Source organism: Stenella coeruleoalba (assembly GCF_951394435.1).
Source record: "Stenella coeruleoalba genome assembly, chromosome: 15".
Lineage (NCBI taxonomy): Eukaryota > Metazoa > Chordata > Mammalia > Artiodactyla > Delphinidae > Stenella > Stenella coeruleoalba.
This window is the reverse complement of record NC_137161.1, coordinates 21,107,562-21,127,692: the sequence shown is the minus strand read 5'-3', so window position 1 is coordinate 21,127,692 and position 20,131 is coordinate 21,107,562. Positions and strand designations below refer to the sequence as shown.

The following is a 20,131-nucleotide window of genomic DNA, read 5'->3' as shown; positions in this document are numbered from 1 at the left end:
TGTCCCTCCATTTATTTATCTATTGTACTATTGAAGCCCATTTGGGTAGTTTCAGTTTTAGACCACTGTGGGTAGGTGCTGTGAACATTCTAGCTCCTGTGGATGCATGTCTTTGGGTATATACCCAGGAGAGAAATTACAGGTTCTTGTGGTGCACATAGGTTCAGCCTTAGCAGATCCTGCCAAACAGTTTTCCAAAGTGGTTTTAATAGACCTCTTTTTTTTTTTTCCCTTTGGCCACGCCACGTGGCTTGCAGGATCTTAGTTCCCTGACCAGGGATTGAACCTGTGCCCCCTGCAGTGTAAGCACAGAGTCCTAACTACTGGACCATGGGGAATTCATTTTAACAGCTGCACAGTGTTCTATCTTAACGGATGTCTCCATTTATTTAATAAGTCCCCAGCTGCTGGATAGGTAGGTTTGTTGCCATCCTTTGCTATTGCCAACAGTGGGGCAGGGAGCGCCTCACACCACCTCTTCCCCTTCAAATGTAGCAAGTGGAGGCCCCGGATCTCGGCTACACACATAAAGTTGGCAGAAACAGGCCCTGGCAAATTGTTGAGGTGTTCTCTCATGCCTTGGCCCCCACGTCCTCCACACTCACCTGTTGACATTCCCCTTCAGCAGAGACCCAGGCAGGCACAGACACCCAAGTGCTTGGGACAGAAAACTCCCGTCCCTCCAGGGCCTTGGAGGGGAGTCTCTGGGCCCTTTGGACATGGCCCAGCCTTCCTGGTTATTTGGTTCGTACTGGTAGGAGGCTGGTTTTCTGGAAGATCAAGGTCTCGGTTGTAAGCTTGGGGAGCAATAGCTTTGGCTGGAGAGTTTTTCCTATTGTGTGGCTTCCTAGGTGTGGAAGGGCTGCCAGACCTGGGTTCCTCCTGCCCTCAGGGTATGTGTGTGTGTGTGTCTATGTGTCTGTGTGTGTGTGTGTGACTGTGTGTCTGAATATGTGAGACTCTGGAAACTGCTCAGGCTCTGGGCTAAGCATACCAGCCCCCTTGTGGCTAAATCACCAGTGGAAGCGAAGAACCCATGTCAACTCTTTCTTGGCAAAGGAGTTCTTTGCCCCCAGCACTGGGCTGGGTGGAGGGTCTTAAGGTGGAAGGGCAGGGGGCTCTGAAGAAAGTCACAGAGAGTGTGGGTCAGCCAGAGCCCTCACCCCTTCTCACTCGTCTGCCTCCTAATTCTGCCCTTCCCCCGTTCAGTCACCATGGAGATGGACATTTTCGCTGGGATTGATTACAGCTTAATGGAGGCCCCTCAGGCAACAGCGGAAATACTGGACGTGATGCTTAAGGTAAAAGGGTCTGGGGCGGGGGGGCTTGGGCGGGTCCAGGCCCAGTGCGGGGTCGCCTCAGGGTCAGCCCTTCCTGGGGCCTCTTGTTCTCCTGGCTTCAGATCTGTCCTCATCTCCCTGTTGTTCCCAGATTGCTGCGGGGTGTTCCCAGAGCCAGGATCCTCCCACGGTGTCTTTTTTTGTTTTTTTAAGCTTTTTTTTTTTTTTTTTTTGTCTGTGCCTGTAGCTGTGGCGCACGGGCTTAGTTGCTCCGCGACGTGTGGGATGTTCCCGGACCAGGGCTCGAACCTGTGTCCCCTCCATTGGCAGGCGGATTCTTAACCACTGCGCCACAAAGGAAGCCCCTCCCACGCTGTCTTACATCACTTAGGCCTTGAAACTTCCCTTCCCCCTTCCTCCCCTCTTTCACCTTTCCCACCAAGCAGGTGAGGTCAATCAGAGCTGGCCCTCAGTGGTGTAGAGGAGCTGGCCAGGAGGTCCTATAGGTTAATAGACCAAAGCTTCTGCAGATCGTTTCATTAAGGGATTCTGGATACACACTTTGATCCAAAGGAAAACATCCTTTTCATTTTTTAATTTTTATTGGATTATAGTTGATTTACAATGTTGTGTTAGTTTCAGGTATACAGCAAAGTGTATCAGTTATACATATACATATATCCTCTTTTTTTTTTATGTTGGGGGTAGGAGTTTTATTAATTAATTTATTTATTTTTGCTGTGTTGGGTCTTCGTTTCTGTGCGAGGGCTTTCTCTAGTTGTGGCAAGCGGGGGCCGCTCTTCATCACGGTGCGCGGGCCTCTCACTATCACGGCCTCTTGTTGCGGAGCACAGGCTCCAGACGCGCAGGCTCAGTAGTTGTGGCTCACGGGCCCAGTTGCTCCGCGGCGTGTGCGATCTTCCCAGACCAGGGCTCGAACCCATGTCCCCTGCATTAGCAGGCAGATTCTCAACCACTGCGCCACCAGGGAAGCCCCCTTTTTTTTCTTTTTTTAAGATTCTTTTCCCATATAGGTCATTACAGAGCACTGAGTAGAGTTCCCTGTGCTATACAGCAGGTTCTTATTAGTTATCTCTTTTATATATAGTAGTGTGTATATGTCGGTCCCAATCTCTCAATTTATACCTCCTTCCCTTATCCCTTGGTAACCATAAGTTTGTTTCCTACATCTGTGACTCTACTTCTGTTTTGTAAATAAGTTCATTTGTACCCTTTTTTTTTAGATTCCAAGGAAAACTTATTTAATGGTGGAGTTTCAGGCAGTGCCTCCAGTCCATGTTCCCTCATCAGACTCTGTAGGCAACTACTTAGCTCAGATGTCCAGCCCTGGGATAGACTTAGAAAAGTTCAAATGGATTCTATCTCTCTCTCCAGGGTGAAATTTTTAGCCGTGATCACCGCTCCCCGGTTGCCTTCCTTGCGCCTGTCATGAGCCTTCCAGAAGAACACAGCCGAATGGTCTACTTTGCCATCTCTAATTATGTCTTCAACACCGCCAGCCTAGTTTATCACAAAGTGGGATACCTGAACTTTTCCATCACAGATGACATGGTGAGAATCATAGCACAATATCTCCCACAAATGACACTGTCTCCTTCCTTCTTTCCTTTCCACACATTTACATCAGTGAAATAGTAAATTATGACTAAGAAGAAATATCAAGAGCAGGAAAATATAAGTTAGTACGATTTCCCTTTTCACTTTGGCTGCCAGAGAGCTCAAAGTCAAAGTTCTTTCTCCCCTAGAACAATTGTGGAAGACTTTGTGGCTTGCTTGTCTGTCTTTTACTTTTCCCTCCAGACTCGATCTGTTATTCTAATTCATACTTTCTTTCATCCTGATGGTCTGTGGAGGTTTTAAAAAAGATTTTAGTGAATGGGGCAGGACAATAGATACACTGATAAATGCAAAAGTTACATAGAATAGAAAATAAAGACCAAGTTAAAAGTAAAGCACAATTTTATAAAGACACTGGGCCCCCAAATTGATTTTTTTTAATATCACGAATCTGTGCAGGAGCTTCCTGTAGCCAAAATGGAAAGGGTACATGATTTAGTGATTCACAGCAAAAAGGAGAGACAAAGTCTTCCGAGCACTTAGCGCTGAAATAACTGTCTCTTTGTATAAAGAGATGTGGCTTTGTATGAAGGTTACTGAATTTTAGAGTGGATCACGTGGTTAATATTTCTTTCCGTTTCTTTAATATCTCTGGGGTTTAGATGGATGTTTCTTGTAGCTCTTTGTAAAAGCTGAGGCCTCGTGAACGATGTAGGGAGGGTGGGGGAAACACAGTGCAGTCCAAACTGGATGGTCCAGCCTACCCTGGTAATAAATTGAGGACCAGCAGTGACGGATGGAGTGACATGTGTCCTTTGACTCCCCCACACCCAGGCCTTTTACTTCCATGGCCATGTTTGAGTCACCCTTCCCACCTGTGGTACAGTCCTTTCTTTCAGTGGGTGGGATCACGGTAGCTGTGTTTTACTGAGCGCTCACTGTGTGCTAAGCCTTGGGCTAGATGCTTTGTACCCACCATTTCCCTTAGCCCTCACAGTGACCCAACAAGTGGGGACTATAATTATCTCCATCTTATAGGTGAGGAAGTTGGGGCTCAGAGAGGTAAAGGCACTCACCTGACATCACATAGTCACGAAGCCAAGAGTCAAACCTAGATCTGCGTGATTGAAAATCTCACCTTGTGGATCCTCTGATTGAGTCGTGAGTGTCACTTATGGCCCAAGGAGAGCAGGCAGGATCCCAAGGACTCGTGTGCTCATGGTGGATGCAGAACAGGCGTCTCGCCGTTGCCATGGTAACCCGGAGCAGTCAAGAAGCTACATTATTGGGCTTCCCTGGTGGCGCAGTGATTGAGAGTCCGCCTGCCGATGTAGGGGACACGGGTTCGTGCCCCTGTCCGGGAAGATCCCACGTGCCGCGGAGTGGCTGGGCCCGTGAGCCATGGCCGCTGAGCCTGCGCGTCTGGAGCCTGTGCTCCGCAACGGGAGAGGCCACAACAGTGAGAGGCCCACGTACCGCAAAAAAAAAAAAAAGAAGCTACATGATTGAATATCCCCCCACTTCCCCAACTCTCTTCAGACCTTCGGCTCCGGCCGGAGCACCTAAAACTTCTTTGTGTCCCTTTGCCGCAGGTTCCGCCTACTTCTCACATCCGACTGACCACCAAGTCCTTCCGCGCCTTCTGCCCCCGGGTAAGGCTTCCCTCAGCCCTCAGGGTGCAGGCTGAGCCCCCAATACTTCAGGGGTTTTCTTTAAAACCTCCACACTCCTCTCAGCTTGACCGAGAGTCAGAAGGCCAGCCGTGGGGCCCCCAGTGAAGGCCGTGGTGCTACAGGTTTGGGGACTCCCTTCCCTTCAAGGCCCAGATAACAGAGACCTGAGCCCTGTGTCTCGTGGGACCCCAGGCTGCCCAGTCTTTCGTTGATGATCTCTGACAATACCAAGGAATGCCGACATGTCCCACAAAATGTATCCTAATTAATAACACCAAGCAATTACAGAGGGCGTACTAGGGGTCAGGCACTGTTCTTGGCACTTGAAAAAATTATTTTTTGAATGGATAATAAATTCTCACTGTTCAAGATTCAGAAGACATAGAAGGTTATAGAGTGGAAAGTCCCATCCACTCCTGTCCCCTAAACATCCAGTTCACACCCTGAGTCTATCAATATTGTCAGATCGTACACATCTTTCTGGGGCTATTCTAGTATATGTGAACAAATGTATGTCTTTCCTCCATTTTTTTACACAAATGGAGGTATATTTTACACTCCATTTTGTACCTTACTTTTCCCCTTAGTATACCAGGAGATGATTCCATGTAGGTAGATAAAGAGCTTCCTCACTCTTGTTTTCTTGGGAATCCAGTCTGCCATTGTATTATGGATGGACCATAGTTTGGGTAATCAGTCCCCCATGGAAGGACATTTACGTTGTTTCCAGTCTTTTGCTACATCAGTGTTGCAGTGAATAACCCTGTAGCTTGGTCTTTGCTGGACTAAGCTCTTCATGTTCCATATCTCATTTAATCCCACAGAAATCCACCTGTCCTGTTGCCTCTCCCCTACCTTCTGAGTCCCCCCAAGACACAGCTCAGACAGGTTGTAGTGTTTAAAGTTCCTTGCAGAAGGCTTGATGATGGCTGAGAGGAATTATAACGGTGGGAAAATGGTTGAACTTTAAATGCTGCGGTACCTGGGTCATGTCCTTCCATAACATACCCTCACAGCAGGCCCTTTCTCTCCCTAGAGCCCCACAAAAGCCCAACCTGCCACCATGTTGTCGGCGCTAGCGTTAGAGGGACCTTGGCTTCATCCTGGTTCCAACATCCCTTTTGCCCAAAAAGAGGAGGAAACTCTCCCTCTCCCTTCCTGCTCACATCATAATCAACCTGACACAGAAGCAGCTCGGGTCACCTTCTTAGTCAAGTGGTTTACCTCCTCAACCTTCTAAAGATCTCCCTTTTACAACTGAATGTAGATTTTATATTTGCATAACCAAAAGGCTCATGGGACTGTCGTTCCTCCACCAACTTCCCCCGTAAAAGGAATAGTCTTGACCCCAAAATAAATTCTAATTAAAAGGAAAATTGCCAGCTCTTTGAAATGGTGGGATCTAGGCGTGCTGTGCTTCAGAAACAGGGGTGTCTGGGCTTTGCATGTGCAGTTACCTGAGTGTGATGGGGGTATAGAGAAAAAAAGAGCTCTCACCCATTGCCCAGGGAGGGGTGTGGAGTGAAAAAGACATCAGCCTAATCTTTCTGGAGGACAGCTTGGCAATCAATAACTGGCAGAAGCTTTAAAAATATCCCTGCCTGGGGCTTCCCTGGTGGCGCAGTGGTTGAGAGTCCGCCTGCCGATGCAGGGGACGCGGGTTCGTGCCCCGGTCCGGGAAGATCCCACATGCCGCGGAGCGGCTGGGCCCGTGAGCCATGGCCACTGAGCCTGCGCGTCCGGAGCCTGCGCTCCGCAACGGGAGAAGCCACAACAGTGAGAGGCCCGCGTACCGCCAAAAAAAAAAAAAAAAATCCCTGCCCTTGGACTCAGCAATTCCATGTCTAGGAATGTATCCCCCAAAATAATAGCCAAGGGTACACAGGAGAGTGGTCTTTAAAATGGCAAAACCTTGGAGACAACTTGATGTGCAATAATGTTAGATCAATTGCAGTACCCATGCACAGTGGAATACAATGCATCCATGAGATAAATGACACAGACTCCGTATGTCTGACGTGGAAGGATGTCCAGTTATACCTTCAAGAGAAAAAGGCACAGAGCATTTTGTGGAAATTAAACCAACCAAGAAGTGTCCTCAGCTTGATCTGACTCCCTCAAGGTTCTTCCAGCAAACCTGCATGTTTCCTTCTCTTGCCATAATTTCTTCATTCTGCCCTCAGTTAGCCAGACTGTACCCCAACATGAACTTAACGCTCCAAGGCACAGTGGTCTCTGCCCCGTTCCTGAACTTCAGCCCTGGGAATCTGTCCTCAGCTGCCCAGATGGAGATTGAGGCCTCTGTGCTCCTGCCCAACTCCGTCAAGGAGCCCGTCTTCCGGCTTGGTGTGGTAAGGTTCAAAGGCTTGGCAAACATTGCTCCCTTTTCCTACATGCTTTTTCCCCCACTCTGCACCTGGCTAATTCTTTAAGATAGATCTCAGCTTAAGTATCACTTCCTCAGATAGGCCTTTCTTGGTTGCCCTTACCCCTGATCTACCTTAGGCCCCTTGTCATTTTTTTTTCCTTGTGGCACCCTATTATTTTTCCTCATAGGAGTTATTGTAAAGATACCAATGTAGCTGTTTGCAGGTTTATTTGCTTAATGTATGTTTGCCCAACTAAGTGAGTCTGGGCTATTGTGGGGAGGAAGGCAGAGGGGATCTTTGACCTGTTGCTCTGCTCTGTATCTATATCTGACCCCTGAAGACTACATTTCCCAGGCTTCCTTGCACTGACTTCCAGCTAGGTCAGCCAATGGAAGACACTGTCAGGAGAACAGAGGGTGGGAGGAAGGAAGAAGCCAGAGTATTTCTTCTCTCTTTTTCTTGGACAGAGACTCAGGCACTGACTGTGTCTCCTCCATGGTGCCTCCCCAATTCCTCCCTCTGTTCCTCCAGTCCTGGGGTGGAAGCAGCTTCCCACCTCTGCTAATCTCTGAGTTGCCTCTCCAACTCTTTTTTAACTTCTCAGCAATTCCATCATTTGTATAACCAATCCCCTGTATGAAATTCCCTCTTGGTTAAATATTGAGAGTTGTGTCTCCCTTCTCAATGGACCCTGTCAAACAGAGAAGGGATTCTGAGTTTTTTGGGGGTGCTGCTCACAGGATGGAGAACTTTGCTCTCTTGTTCCAGGTTTGAAACTCAGCAAGACAAATTTCTAGAAGAGTAATTGCTCCCAGATGTTATATCTGCAATTTGATATTGTTGTTATTGTTATCAAAATTGTTGTCAATATATTTTATTTTATTATTTTTTATTTTTATTATTTTGGTAAAGCAGAAAAGGATAGCTTTATTGCTTTGCCAGGCAAAGGGGAACACACCAGACTTCTGCCCTGAAAAACTACGTGTCCCCAATATATTTTAAATTAAAACATAAGCTATTATTATTACTATTATTATTTACTCAGGCTGAACCTTGGCCCTGAGATAGCTAGACATGGTCCCTTTAGAGATCTCCAGGCATAGGCCTCTATACCTTCTCTTGGTAGTATGTTCAAAGTTTCATTGCTATCATAGTCAGCAATTTCAAGTAAAAATATTCAAGTCCAAGTTCAAATGTTTATTGCGCACCCATGATGAGCTTCCTGGGAGTCTAATCTAGTGGGCAAGTTCCTGCTTTAACTCAGTGAGATGTTTGCTTAGAGGAGACAGCAGGTCCTCATAGTTATCCGTTCTGTACATGACAACCTCCTTATTTAGACCAGTTTCTTTCTACTGGAATTACCAGGCCACTAATGTGTCTGTCATGTTGACCTTCAACACCAGCAAGATCACTGGATTCCTGAAGCCAGAAAAGTAAGTCAGCCTCGTGACTTACATGGGGGGCGCTCAACTGGGCTCCATCTGACGCTTCAGCTGATTCCCTGTAGCTGGAGGTGGGATGTAACCAGATCCCCCTGTCAAACCGTGGGGCCCACGGTTTGGGAAGGAAAGTTAAATTTTACCCCAGTTGGCCCAATTCCTTTGGCCAACTGGATCTGCCTCCATAAACTTCCTTTTCACCTAACCCCCATTACTTCCAAATTTCTAAAGAATTTACTAATACTGCTTTTTTTCTTAATCTATGAATTTTAGACATCAGCAATATTGACTTCCTGAAATTATAGAGACTGAGTTCTTTTATGCTACACACTTCCCCTCTGCAAGTCTTCCGAATAAGCTTGTATCATTGTTTTTGTTTCCTCAATCACCTTTTTCACTCTCACTGCTACCACACCCTTGGCCCTGTGCCTTCTCAAGCTGGTGTCTCCTCCTTTCTGGGGATCCCTACATTGCTTAGGTTTCCCTTGAACATAATGCCCACATCTCTGAATCTTCTCTGATTTGTTATAGGATACAAGTGGAACTGAAAGAATCTAAAGTTGGAGTATTCAATGTAAGTTATTATTGTTTTTATTTATGAAATGATTAGGGTAATAATTAATTTAGAGTATTTACTAAACAATGCTTTGGCACCTATAATAGAAAATAGAAAAGGAGAAGAGTTACTCTCTGCCCTAGAAAAGCATAGAAGTTCTTGAAGACAGGAACCATAGGGCAGAGGAACAGTTACCTCCCAATATAAGACAGTATAATTAAATCATCCATTGGACAGAATTCTTTTAACTGCAAAGAATAGAAAGCCAACTAAAAGTGTCTTAAGCAAACAGAAGGAATGTATAGGATCATAACCAAAAAACAAAAACAAAAAAGCTAAGGCTAGAGGTTTCAGGCATAGCTGGATCCAGGTGTTCAAATTAGTACATCAAGAATCTCCAAGGGAAGGGGAGAGGGGCGATATAGGGATGGGGGAAAACGGTTATTAAGGGATTATATAAAATCATGTGTGTGAAGCTTTTAAAAATTGTAGAGCACTACAGAATTTAAAGAATCTTTCATTCAATTTTTTAGAAAGAAAAAATATATATATTCCAAAAAAAAAAAAAGAATATCTCTCCATTCTGCTTTCATCTGTGTTGGCTTCATTCTCCGGCAGGTTCTTCCCACTGGTGGAAAACTCACAAATTTCCTGTAGTTTCTTTTTTTTTTAACCCACAAAAAAAAAAAAAAAAAAAAAAAGCCCTCGTTGGATTAATCTTGGTCATGTGCCCATTCTTTAGCCAGTCACGTGGTCGGAAATTGGACAAGGTCAGTTGGCTGAGCTTGGGTTTAATCTACACTCCCCAAGCCAGGATTTGCAGTCCCAAACCACACGGACTGAGACTGGAAAGGAGGATTGCCCAGGAGAAAATAGGGACTATTATTAAAACAAAAGGAATTGAGTGCTGGGCAGGCAAAACCAAAAGATGATTTCCACAAAGAGGAAAAAGAATGGGAAGTTTTACGTGGGCTGAAACAGTCGAGGAGAGATTTCTGAAAAGAGGGAAGGTAGGGTGATGGCAGCCGCTCGCAAGCCAAGGAGGAGATGGAAAGACTTTCATCTACAGTAGTTGGCTTCCTTCTTACCATCCTATGGATACTGGTTCCCTCTGACCACACTTTACCTGCCCCCCACTTCCCAGACTTTCCCTCAAGTAGAAGTGGAAAAAATACATCAAGTGTGGGGAGAAACATTGCCCACAGGGACCCTGAAGGATGACTCCTTTCAGAGAACAAAGGCTAAAGTCAATAATGACACACTAATATTGTATCTGTGCATGGCATGTAAAAATGTTCTATGAAGTAAATTATTCATATGTAAAGAGTCACAAAAAGACATCCTATCATGTTTTCAGAACATCGACTGTAAAAAATAAGACCTGTAGGGCTTCCCTGGTGGCGCAGTGGTTGAGAGTCTGCCTGCCGATGCAGGGGATACGGGTTCGTGCCCCGGTCTGGGAGGATCCCACACGTCGCGGAGCGGATGGGCCCGTGAGCCATGGCCGCTGAGCCTGCGCATCCGGAGCCTGTGCTCCGCAACGGGAGAGGCCACAACAGTGAGAGGCCCGCATACCGCAAAAAATAAAATAAAATAAAATAAGACCTGTAGAATCAGGTAAATCTGGATTCAAATTCAGACCCTGCTGCCCGATTTCTAGCAAGTCACTTTCATTCTGTGGGCCTCAGTTTTCTTATCTGTGAAATGGAGACATTAATATTAACTTCGAAGTGTTCTAGTGAAAATTGAATCAGGTGTAGATGTAATGCTCTGAGCCCTATACGTGGCACATAGCGAGTGTTAAAAGTTGGGTTTCATAATTTTTGTTTTGACTTAAAAATCTTTTGTATTATATAAGTAACTTGGGAAAACATTTCCACTGTAAAAAGAAAAATTAACTACTAAAGATAAGGCTAAGTCAAACCTTGATGTTCTTCCTGGAGGATAGATAGTTGGGTGTGTAGTCTTCCAAATTTTTCTATCCCTTTGTACACGTATAAATGTGCATCTCAAAATAGTTTTATAAAGTAGTAGCATGATGTAGGTATCTACCTGAAATTTGCTTTTTTTTCAAGCCTTTTGCCATGTCAGCACATACAAAACCACCCCACCCACGGGGTGGCCTCTCTGGAGGTTTGTTGGTGGGCAAGATGGTACATGTGGTTATGGTGTACCTCTCCTATTCTCCACCAGGTGGAGCTGTTGGAGGCGCTGCTCAATTACTACCTTCTCAGCACTCTCTACCCCAAGGTCAATGGTAAGTATCACTATGGATTTTTCCAAGTCAAGAGTGGACACTGCTCTTTCGGGGAAAGAAAGCTGGGACCAGGGCTCTCCTGCAGGCTGTGTGACCTTGGGCGAGTCACTTCTCTTCTCTGAGCTTCAGTGGCCTGTCTGTGAGACGGGAGTGTTGAAGTCGGCCTCACCTCATTCCAGGCCTCTAAGGAGGGTTGAGGATAGGGGCAGTTTTTGGAACACAGTAAACCTCCTCCTAAGAGAGAAAGAGGGGCTCACAGAAGTGCACACACACACCCTGAAGTGACAGGTGAGACTGAGAACCAAGTTAATATACAGGGTACAAGGCAGCCCACCTCTAAAATCACATTCCCCAGTTAGTTGCCATCTCCCTGGTCAAAAAATAAAGCTTAAAGAGACCCTGCTTCATTTGCAGGTGGGGGGCAGAGAGCAAATGCCCACTGGATTCTTATCATGAGTAGACGCTGCCCCATCCCTGCCACTGTCTCCACAGAGCACCATGGCTGAGGGCTCAGGCTCCTCTGTCAGTCTGTCTGGTATCAAATCCCAGTTCTTCCACTTTCTAGCTATGGAACCTAGGACAGGTTACTTGGCCACTCTATGCCTCAATTTCCTTATCTGTAACATGGGAATAATAATCCCAATCTTTGGTGGTAATTAAATGGGAATATACCATGTATAGGGTTTGCAGAGAGGAACTTCTTGGTGTAAAATTTTCTCTGTAATTATTTATTAACAAATCTCTCTCGATGTTCTGCTGCAACCTCCAGATAAGTTGGCAGAAGGCTTCCCGCTCCCTCTGCTAAAGCGTATTCAGCTCTATGACCCTGTTCTCCAGATCCACAAGGTCAGTGGGTTCAGCAGGGTTCTGAGGAACTGGGGAGGGGGGTTGGTTAGCTTTCCTGGTTTGCAGGCTATAACTCAGTGGGTGGGACCCAGCCCAGCCCTGCAGCTGGGAAAGCCTCCACTGGGGTGGGATGGTTCAGGGTCAGCTGGATGCCATGAAGCCGTCCACGTGTCCTTTAGAAGTGGCACCTCTATGGGGGCAGGAGGGATTTGACACAACCTGTGTCACAACTTTCCACCCCCCGCCGCCCCGCCCCCCGGCCGTGGGTGACCTGGGAGAACCTCAAGACCAGCTCGTTTTAAAAATACAGCAATCCTAGCCATGCCAACAGCTCAGGTTCTGAAAGCCATTTGTAAGTTTTTAAAATTTCTTCTAATTTCTTGGGAATTCTCTGGTGGCCCAGTGGTTAGGACTCAGCACTTTCATTGCTGAAGGCCCGGGTTCAATCCCTGGTCTGGGAACTGAGATCCCACAAGCCGTGTGGTGAGGCCAAAATTAATTAATTAATTAATTAAAATAAAATTTCTTCTAATTTCTTAAGTGGAAGAGCTTTGATGTATTAATAGATACATGTTTGGTGTGCCGTCCCTCAGAGACCCATTGCCCCACCACACTCATAGCTTGACTTCTGGTGTACTTCCTTCCAGCCTTTTGTCTCCTCCAAGCATTTTTTGAAATTGTTTTCTTGTTATGGATAGTTGCCTTGCTAGCGCTCAGACCTGTTTTCTTTCGGTTGCAGTCTAGTCTCCCTTCCCCCCACCAATGTTAAATTCTGTCCCAAGCATGCAAGGGACCATAATTTACTTAACTATTTGAATACCAAGGAATATGTCTGATTCTTCACCAGACTGTCCACTCTTCTGACCAAGCATTTTATGCGCATCTGTGCCCCACGGTTCAGGTTATCTTTCTAGAAGAGCATCCGTAAGGTGGGATGACTGGGTTGGCAGGCTTGTGAGCATTAAAGGAGATGCTGCTTTGTGCCTGGTACATAGTCAACATCCAGCAAACAACAGCTACTAAAGAGAGGGACAGATAGCAGAGTGATCAGGAACATTGAAACAGAGATCAACTGAGACATTTGAAAAACAAATATCCCGAGCCCTTTTGTGTCCAGAGATACTCAACATCCAACTATTGTTGAGAGTTTATAAGGAGTGAGACAGATCATTGTTCAAAGCAAGGACTGAGTGACGATTCATGCAGCTGGCCTCAGTTTTCTCCTGTGTAAAGTGGGGTGTAGCCCAGACCTCACTGGGCAGTTATGAAGATTAGAGCTTCTAGCTCAGTTTGGCACCATGGAAGTCATTAGAAATTTGTTAGATTGACCCTTGAACAACACGGGTTTGAATGGCCCCATGTCCGTGTATACGCAGGTTTTTTTCAATAATAAATACAATACTATGGTACTACACCATCTCTGCAGTTGGTTGAATCTGTGTATGAGGAACTGCGGCCGCGAGGAACCGCGGATACGGAGGGCTGACTCTAAATTATATGTGGATTTTCCCACCCATCGGTGCCCCTAACCCCGCAGTTGTTCAGCGGTCAACTGTATATACTATCATATCCAATAAAAATTTGAGGTCAGCTCTGCCCATGTGTTTGACCCCCAAAGGCAGGGGATGGTTGCTGTGGGAAAGAATTGGATTTTGCTCTGAGTTCAGAATTCGCACCCCTTTGGTGATGGAAACTTATGAGGAAGTAGGAGAATAAACCCCAGCAGTTCACAGTTTTGTCTTATTCACCAAGGAGAGAGAATTTAGGTGACACAGGGGACATTTATGAGGTCTGCCAGGAAGCAGCAGCTTGGGAGATGACAGATTAATTGCCATCTTAGAGAAGGTAGCTGGCAAAAGCTGTGCTTTATGGAGACCTTGGGAACACAGGCACACGCTCGTTTTACGCACTGACCTGCTTTCTGGCAGAGCTTGTGCTTCCCCAGACGTGGGTGTCCTTTTAAATCAGAGATGCATCTTTTCGGAGTAGAGGATGCTTTTACCATCCTGTCCTGTCTTGTCTCTCCTAGGACTTCCTGTTTTTGGGCACCAACGTCCGGTACCTGAGAGTTTGAGGACAGGGCGAAAGACAGGGCTTGGGGGCCACAGCTGGATTGCCAAGTTGCATTTCCAGATGTGCAGCGTATTCCTGGAGATTCTGGGAGGATGAAGACCATTTCTGTTGTCAGCTCTGGGGAACTGGCCTCTGTCCCCACACTCCTCCTTTTCAGCACGTACACCCACACCCCCTCTAACTCCGGATTTTACTTTCCCACCGGGATGGACCGTCCTCCCCCGCTAGCCTGTACTATCTTCAAGGGCAGGTCTTTTTTATTCACCATCGGATCCCTGTGCCTAGCAGAGTGCTTACACTTAGTAGGTCCTCAATAAATGTTTATTGAATGGCTCAGTGAAGGAACCATCTGGTACTCTAGCTGAACCCCCCTACTGCCAACCCTCTCTTATTTAAGGGGTCTTTGGATGGTCAGCTCCATCTGTGGTCTTCAAGGATGAACCCTGACCACATTCCCATTTCTCAGCGCTGCTGCTGTGGGAACCTCAATGAGAGAACATGGGATTCCACTCCCTGCTCAGCCCTGGACCTGGTGCTGATGCTGGCTCTCTAAGACAACTGTCCATCTCAGTTTGGGGGCAGTTCATGGGCTCATTTCAGTACGTGCTCCCTCTCTCCCTCCCTCTCTGTCTGCTGCAGACACAGGAGCCAGAGGGTCTCCGGGAGCAAAAACTCAGCCTCCTGCTGCCCTCCCCATTGAAACGGGTGTAAATTAGGAGGCAATGGATCTGTCTAGGTTTTGGGTCTGACCCGAATAAAAGACTCATCCAACTGTTGTTTATGAGCCCCAGGCTTGGAGGAAGAGGCCGTGATTTCTAATTACTGAACAACCGGCCTTTGATCAGACTTTACCGAACAGTCATTTCCAAGTTATGCGGTTGGGCCCCCGGGGACTGGGAATCAGAAGGCTCGTTGGATGCTTTCTTAATTGTGTAAATGAGCAGGTGGATGGAGCTGCCGGCTAGCAGATAATTCACAGGGAATAGACCCATTTACCCTGTGTGTGACAGAGATGCATTCCAAGATGGGACGATGCACTGTCACCCAACTGGAGGCGGGGTGAGCCATGGCTTCGCCTCGTCCCTTTTGTTCACTTGTCTGCCACCATCATCCATCCTGTGATGGACTGTGAAGGGCTCAGCTTCATCCAGCACTGGCCACGTGGCCTTGGACCGGTCCCTTTCCCCCTTTCCCCCACTTTATCCTATGAAATAAGGATGATAATAATAGTAGCCATGTCCTAGGACTCTTATAATGATGATATTAGGTAATCCACGTAAAAGGATCTATTTAACCCTAGTGGGGATTCAATATTTATTGGCTGGACGTGCTTACTGAACATCCTTCTGTTTGCAGGCACTGAATTGGTCAGCACAGGGGAACTAGAGGCAGCACAGACCCAGTTCCTATGTCTGTTTTTCAGGACATTGCCTCACCGTGGAAAGAGCCAGTCCTGACTCCAACTTATTTGTTTTGGGCCTTGGGGAAAGGCCTCTCTAAAGCCTGTGTCCTCCCCTGTCAAATTTGCTGGGAATACCTCCTTGCAGGGTGACTAGGGACTCAGTGGGTTCACGTCCAGCTTCTGGGGGTGAGGGGAGGATAGGGCATAACCAGGTCCTGGTAAACAGCTGATGCGATTATCACCTGCCTTCCTTTGGGCTCCCCAGAAGCAGACTCTGAAACAAGGAGGAGGGTACAAGTAGTTTACTGGGAAGAGGATCCCAGGGAAATAACCAGTAGAGGAGAGAAAATGTGCTTGGGGTGGGGGTGGGCTTCCCTGGTGGCGCAGTTGTTGAGAATCTGCCTGCCAATGCAGGGGACACGGGTTCGAACCCTGGCTGGGAAGATCCCACATGCCGCGGAGCAACTGGGCCCGTGAGCCACAATTACTGAGCCTGTGCGTGCGATGAAGAGTGGCCCCCGCTTGCCACAACTAGAGAAAGCCCTTGCACAGAAACGAAGACCCAACACAGCCATAAATAAATTAATTAATTAATTTTAAAAAATTTGTAAAAAAAAAAATGTGATGGGGAAGGGAAGGCAGCCTTTAAAGTGTTCATGATCAAACCAATTACCACCTTAATCCCACTCGGGAAACTCTGGGAGCCAGTGTAGAACACTCAGAGTATCCACCCAAGGGCTGAGATTGCCGGGATGCTCGTACATCGTCTCCCATCAACCACTGTTTGAGGGCAGCTCCTGGGGACATCAGTTCTCGGGTTCTTCTAGTCTGGGCAGGGCGGGCTCTAGCAGCTGTAGAAACCTCTCAGGCAAAGAAACGCAAGTGCCAGCAAGTGGAACTCAGGTTGGCGTGTGACTGGTAAGGTGGATGGGGCCCGCGCGTGGCTGTACAATAGGGTAGGATTTCACCAGCTCGGAATCCTGGATGCGATATGAGACTGTTGGCCACATTGCCTGGAAAAGCTGTGGGTTGGTCTCCTCTGCATATTTGTAAGAAACTCAGCCTAGTTTTCAAGCAAGCCTTCATTTCAGAGCATTCTAGAACGCTCCAGGACATTCCAGGGGATGGCCCCAAGAAAGGACTCCGGGAAGCCCAGGCACGTACTTGATGAGTACGGGGCAGCCAGGTTTGCTATGAAACGGGGGAAAAAAACAATTCTTTGTGAAAGAACAAAATATTTCTCATTCACAAAGCAAGGAAAGGACATTCCTACCCCATGAGACTAAACACATTCATTCAGTAACAGAGCCTCAAGTTAGTGTCATCATATCTTGCTGGGGTAGCTCCAGGACAACCACTGCTGGCCCTGGGGTCCCCTAGCAGGTTCTGACACCCTGAAATCCGACTATAGACATGCAAGTATCCTCAACAGCTCAGACCTCATAGGAGGACTGGCCTTGGGACAGCACATTCTGATATTAATGATCAGAACTCTGGGCTATCAAAGAACCATCGAGAGACTATAGAAGAACCATTGATAGTTATGCTGCCATAGAGCTCACGCCCACACAAACTAAGACGCCACCCTGGAGATGCTGCACCTCCTGGTTACAAACTGCCTCCCCCTCTGCGCTTCACTAACTTCCCAAGAGCCCTCCTACAGCTACACACTGTTCCACGCTTGTGGACATACAAGACAGCTTCCTCTTTCTTAGAGATTAATCGGATTTCCTGGTGGGGATGGACCACAATTTTTTTAACCAACCCCCTACTAATGGGTCCTTAGGCTGTTTCTGATATTTGGCTTTTATGAATGAGAAGTCCAGCTCCTTATTTTAACTGAAGTCCAGCATTTTAACCAAAATCTTACGTGTGATTTCTGGGGCCTGACCATAGGCAATTACAAAGGCTTTACCTGACAGGCCTCGTGGAGGAAAGCTACCCTCCTCATCCCAGTCTCGGTGCCCAGACAATGCACTGTGGTCTCTGAGGGGAGTTGCAGTCAAGGACTCAGGCACCCTGGACAGTTATGCTCTTTGCATATTTGCATTCCTAGCCCAGAAGCCTTTGTTCCTAAGTTTGGGGGTTTTTAAAATAAATTTATTTTATTTACTTTTATTTTTGGCTGCATCGGGTCTTCGTTGCTGCACACGGGCTTTCTCTAGTTGCAGTGAGCGGGGGCTACTCTTTGTTGCGGTGCACGGGCTTCTCATTGCAGTGGCTTCTCTTGTTGTGGATCATGGGCTCTAGGTGCACGGGCTTCAGTAGTTGCAGCACGCGGGCTAATAGTTGTGGTGCACAGGCTCTAGAGCACAGGCTCAGTAGTTGTGGCAGACGGGCTTAGTTGCTCCGCGGCATGTGGGATCTTCCCAAACCAGGGCTCGAACCCGTGTCCCCTGCATTGGCAGGCATATTCTTCACCACTGCACCACCAGGGAAGCCCTCGTTCCTAAGTCTCTTTACCTGAAACCTTAGGCAGAGGTTTTCAGAGGCCTTTGCCAAGGACTCTGTCAGGGAAAGGAGGGGGAACCTTGAAGATATTTTCCCCATAATGACTCACACTCAGTACTTTTCCACTCCCAGCCCTTCCCCCCTTCCCTCCCCCTGCCTCCCTGGCTCAGGGTCCAGGAACCTGACAGAGGTTTCTTTTTGGGGATCCTCATCAGTGAGACGATCCCAACACTTGCACCGAAACCCCTGATCCACCTGCACATTGTCCCATGGGGGAAATGGAACAGGGGTGTCGGTGCTTTCTCTGGTTTGAGCCGCTCGCTTGTGCTATTGGAGTGAGTGACTGAAGGTTTCACTGTGGCTTTCATTTTGGCTTGTTGTTGCTTTAGTCAACTCCTCCGACGCTTGGCAGCCCAGCTCTCTCCAGTTCAGCTGAACTCTTGACAATAAATAGTGCTTCCGTGAAAAACTTTACCCATACATCATTTCTTATTCATGCATCCAAGGAAACATAGGAGCACGTACATCTGTGAAATAAATGTCCAGAAATGGAATCCAACCATTTAAAGAGACCTTCCATCAATTTAGCAATGGTGTGTTTGCTCTCAGTCTCTCCTCTTTCACCCTCCCCCCTCCTCCTGAGTATGCAGGGGAGGGGACTCACATGGGCTCACAGTGGCGTGGGGGGAGGGTTATGTAATAAAGAATTCACCTTGGCTCAGAGAGGGGGCTGGTCTTTGCCCTCAGCCCCTGAGAAGTCATCTCTAGGCCCTTGGGAAGTCCTGCCTGATCAGAGTGTCTTGTCTAGCTGGGGGCACTGGACATGCCCGACAGTTAACGGTGTGATCTATGGTGGGGACTTTGGGTGACATGGTACCATCTGCACCTCCAAAGGGGCTGCAGATGGGGTCAACCACGTGGGTAGTCAACCATGTCTACAGATGGAGCCCCAGTAAAGACTGGACACCAAGGCTTGGGTGAGCTTCCCCAGTTGGCAACACTGTGCATATTGTCACACTGTGATGCTGAGAAAGTAAGGCCATCCACGGATCCACAGGGAAGGGCCAACTGGAAGCTCAGTGTTCGCAACTTCCCTGGATTCTGTTCTCTGCCCCTCTTCCACTGGCTGACTTTAATTGGTATCCTTTCCCTTTAACAAACTGTAACCAGGAGTGTAACCGATTTCCGTGAGTTCTAGAGTCCTTTTAGCCAATTATAGAACTTATGGGTTGTCTTGGGGACCCTCAAACTTGCAATTGATATCAGAAGTGAGGGTGGTCTTGTGACTGTGCTACCTCTAACTTCACAAGGGGTCTTGTATTCTCCGGCTCCGAAACACTGCTGGCCTCAGACTCTGAGCTCAAGGCCAGTGACACTGATATCTGTTCTCTGTGGTCTGACCAGGCCTGGAGGGCCCTCATCTCCTGCCCCCCTGACTCATCCCCAGCTCTGTTCTTTTTGGTGCTACAAGTCCTGTACTGGTCAGGATCCCTAACTTCAAACTTCAGAATCCACTCTGGTTAATATAAGCAAGAAGGAGGTTTCAGTCTCCAAGGATTTGAAGACCATCAGTGGTTGCCGTGAGCCCCGAGTATATGCCTTTGGTCCAGGCCTCTCTTCTGAGATCCCCACCTGTCCCATAACTATAGGCTTGACATTCACCTCCAGCTGACTGGATTAGGGCGCTGCACCTGGCTCATGTGACAAAGGAACCTGTCAAGGTATCCCGAGGATTTCCCTTGGAGTCAGGTACATAACTTCCCTCACAGCACATCTACGTGGGCCTCCAGCCCACAGAGGATTAAAACACAGCAGAATAGATGTCTGCTTTATGGCCACTAAAGAACCCAGAGCTGGATTCTCTCCATCCCTTAGAGAAGGCTCTCCTCCCACCTCAAGTGATCTCATGGTACCCTTAGTGCAGACCTATCATCACAAACCCCAGGGACAGGTAGGCTGTTTTTGAAAGGATGCTCTCACCGCTGCCCCCTCATCTTGGGGTGCAGGGCTAGTCCCAGAGCTATCACTGGCATCCCCCAGACCCAATCAAGCCCAGCTTTCTTTCAGCCCTACCCCTCCACCCCCAGCTAGCTTTCTAGGACCTGCGGTTCAATCAAAAGTGCCTCTCTAAGAACGCCCCCTGACAAAATCCAGGTGTTATCAGGAATGTGGAGTAACTGGAACACTTGTCCACTGCTGGTGGGAAT

At 47.5% G+C, this 20,131-nt stretch overlaps 1 protein-coding gene across 1 annotated transcript in view; it reads left to right on the top strand.

The window, feature by feature from the left end:
- Positions 1–14,444, top strand: part of LBP (lipopolysaccharide binding protein) — a gene marked incomplete at its 5' end in the record, with an annotated part of 28,297 nt that extends 13,853 nt beyond the window's left edge. The window contains 9 exons of the mRNA XM_079944912.1: positions 1,210–1,301; positions 2,676–2,852; positions 4,451–4,510; positions 6,715–6,882; positions 8,266–8,333; positions 8,871–8,913; positions 11,089–11,152; positions 11,922–11,998; positions 14,028–14,444. Of these exons, the coding sequence (XP_079801038.1) occupies positions 1,210–1,301; positions 2,676–2,852; positions 4,451–4,510; positions 6,715–6,882; positions 8,266–8,333; positions 8,871–8,913; positions 11,089–11,152; positions 11,922–11,998; positions 14,028–14,072 (794 nt within the window). The 3' untranslated portion in view covers positions 14,073–14,444. The remainder of the gene's footprint in view (positions 1–1,209; positions 1,302–2,675; positions 2,853–4,450; positions 4,511–6,714; positions 6,883–8,265; positions 8,334–8,870; positions 8,914–11,088; positions 11,153–11,921; positions 11,999–14,027) is intronic.
- Positions 14,445–20,131: the final 5,687 nt, after the last annotated feature.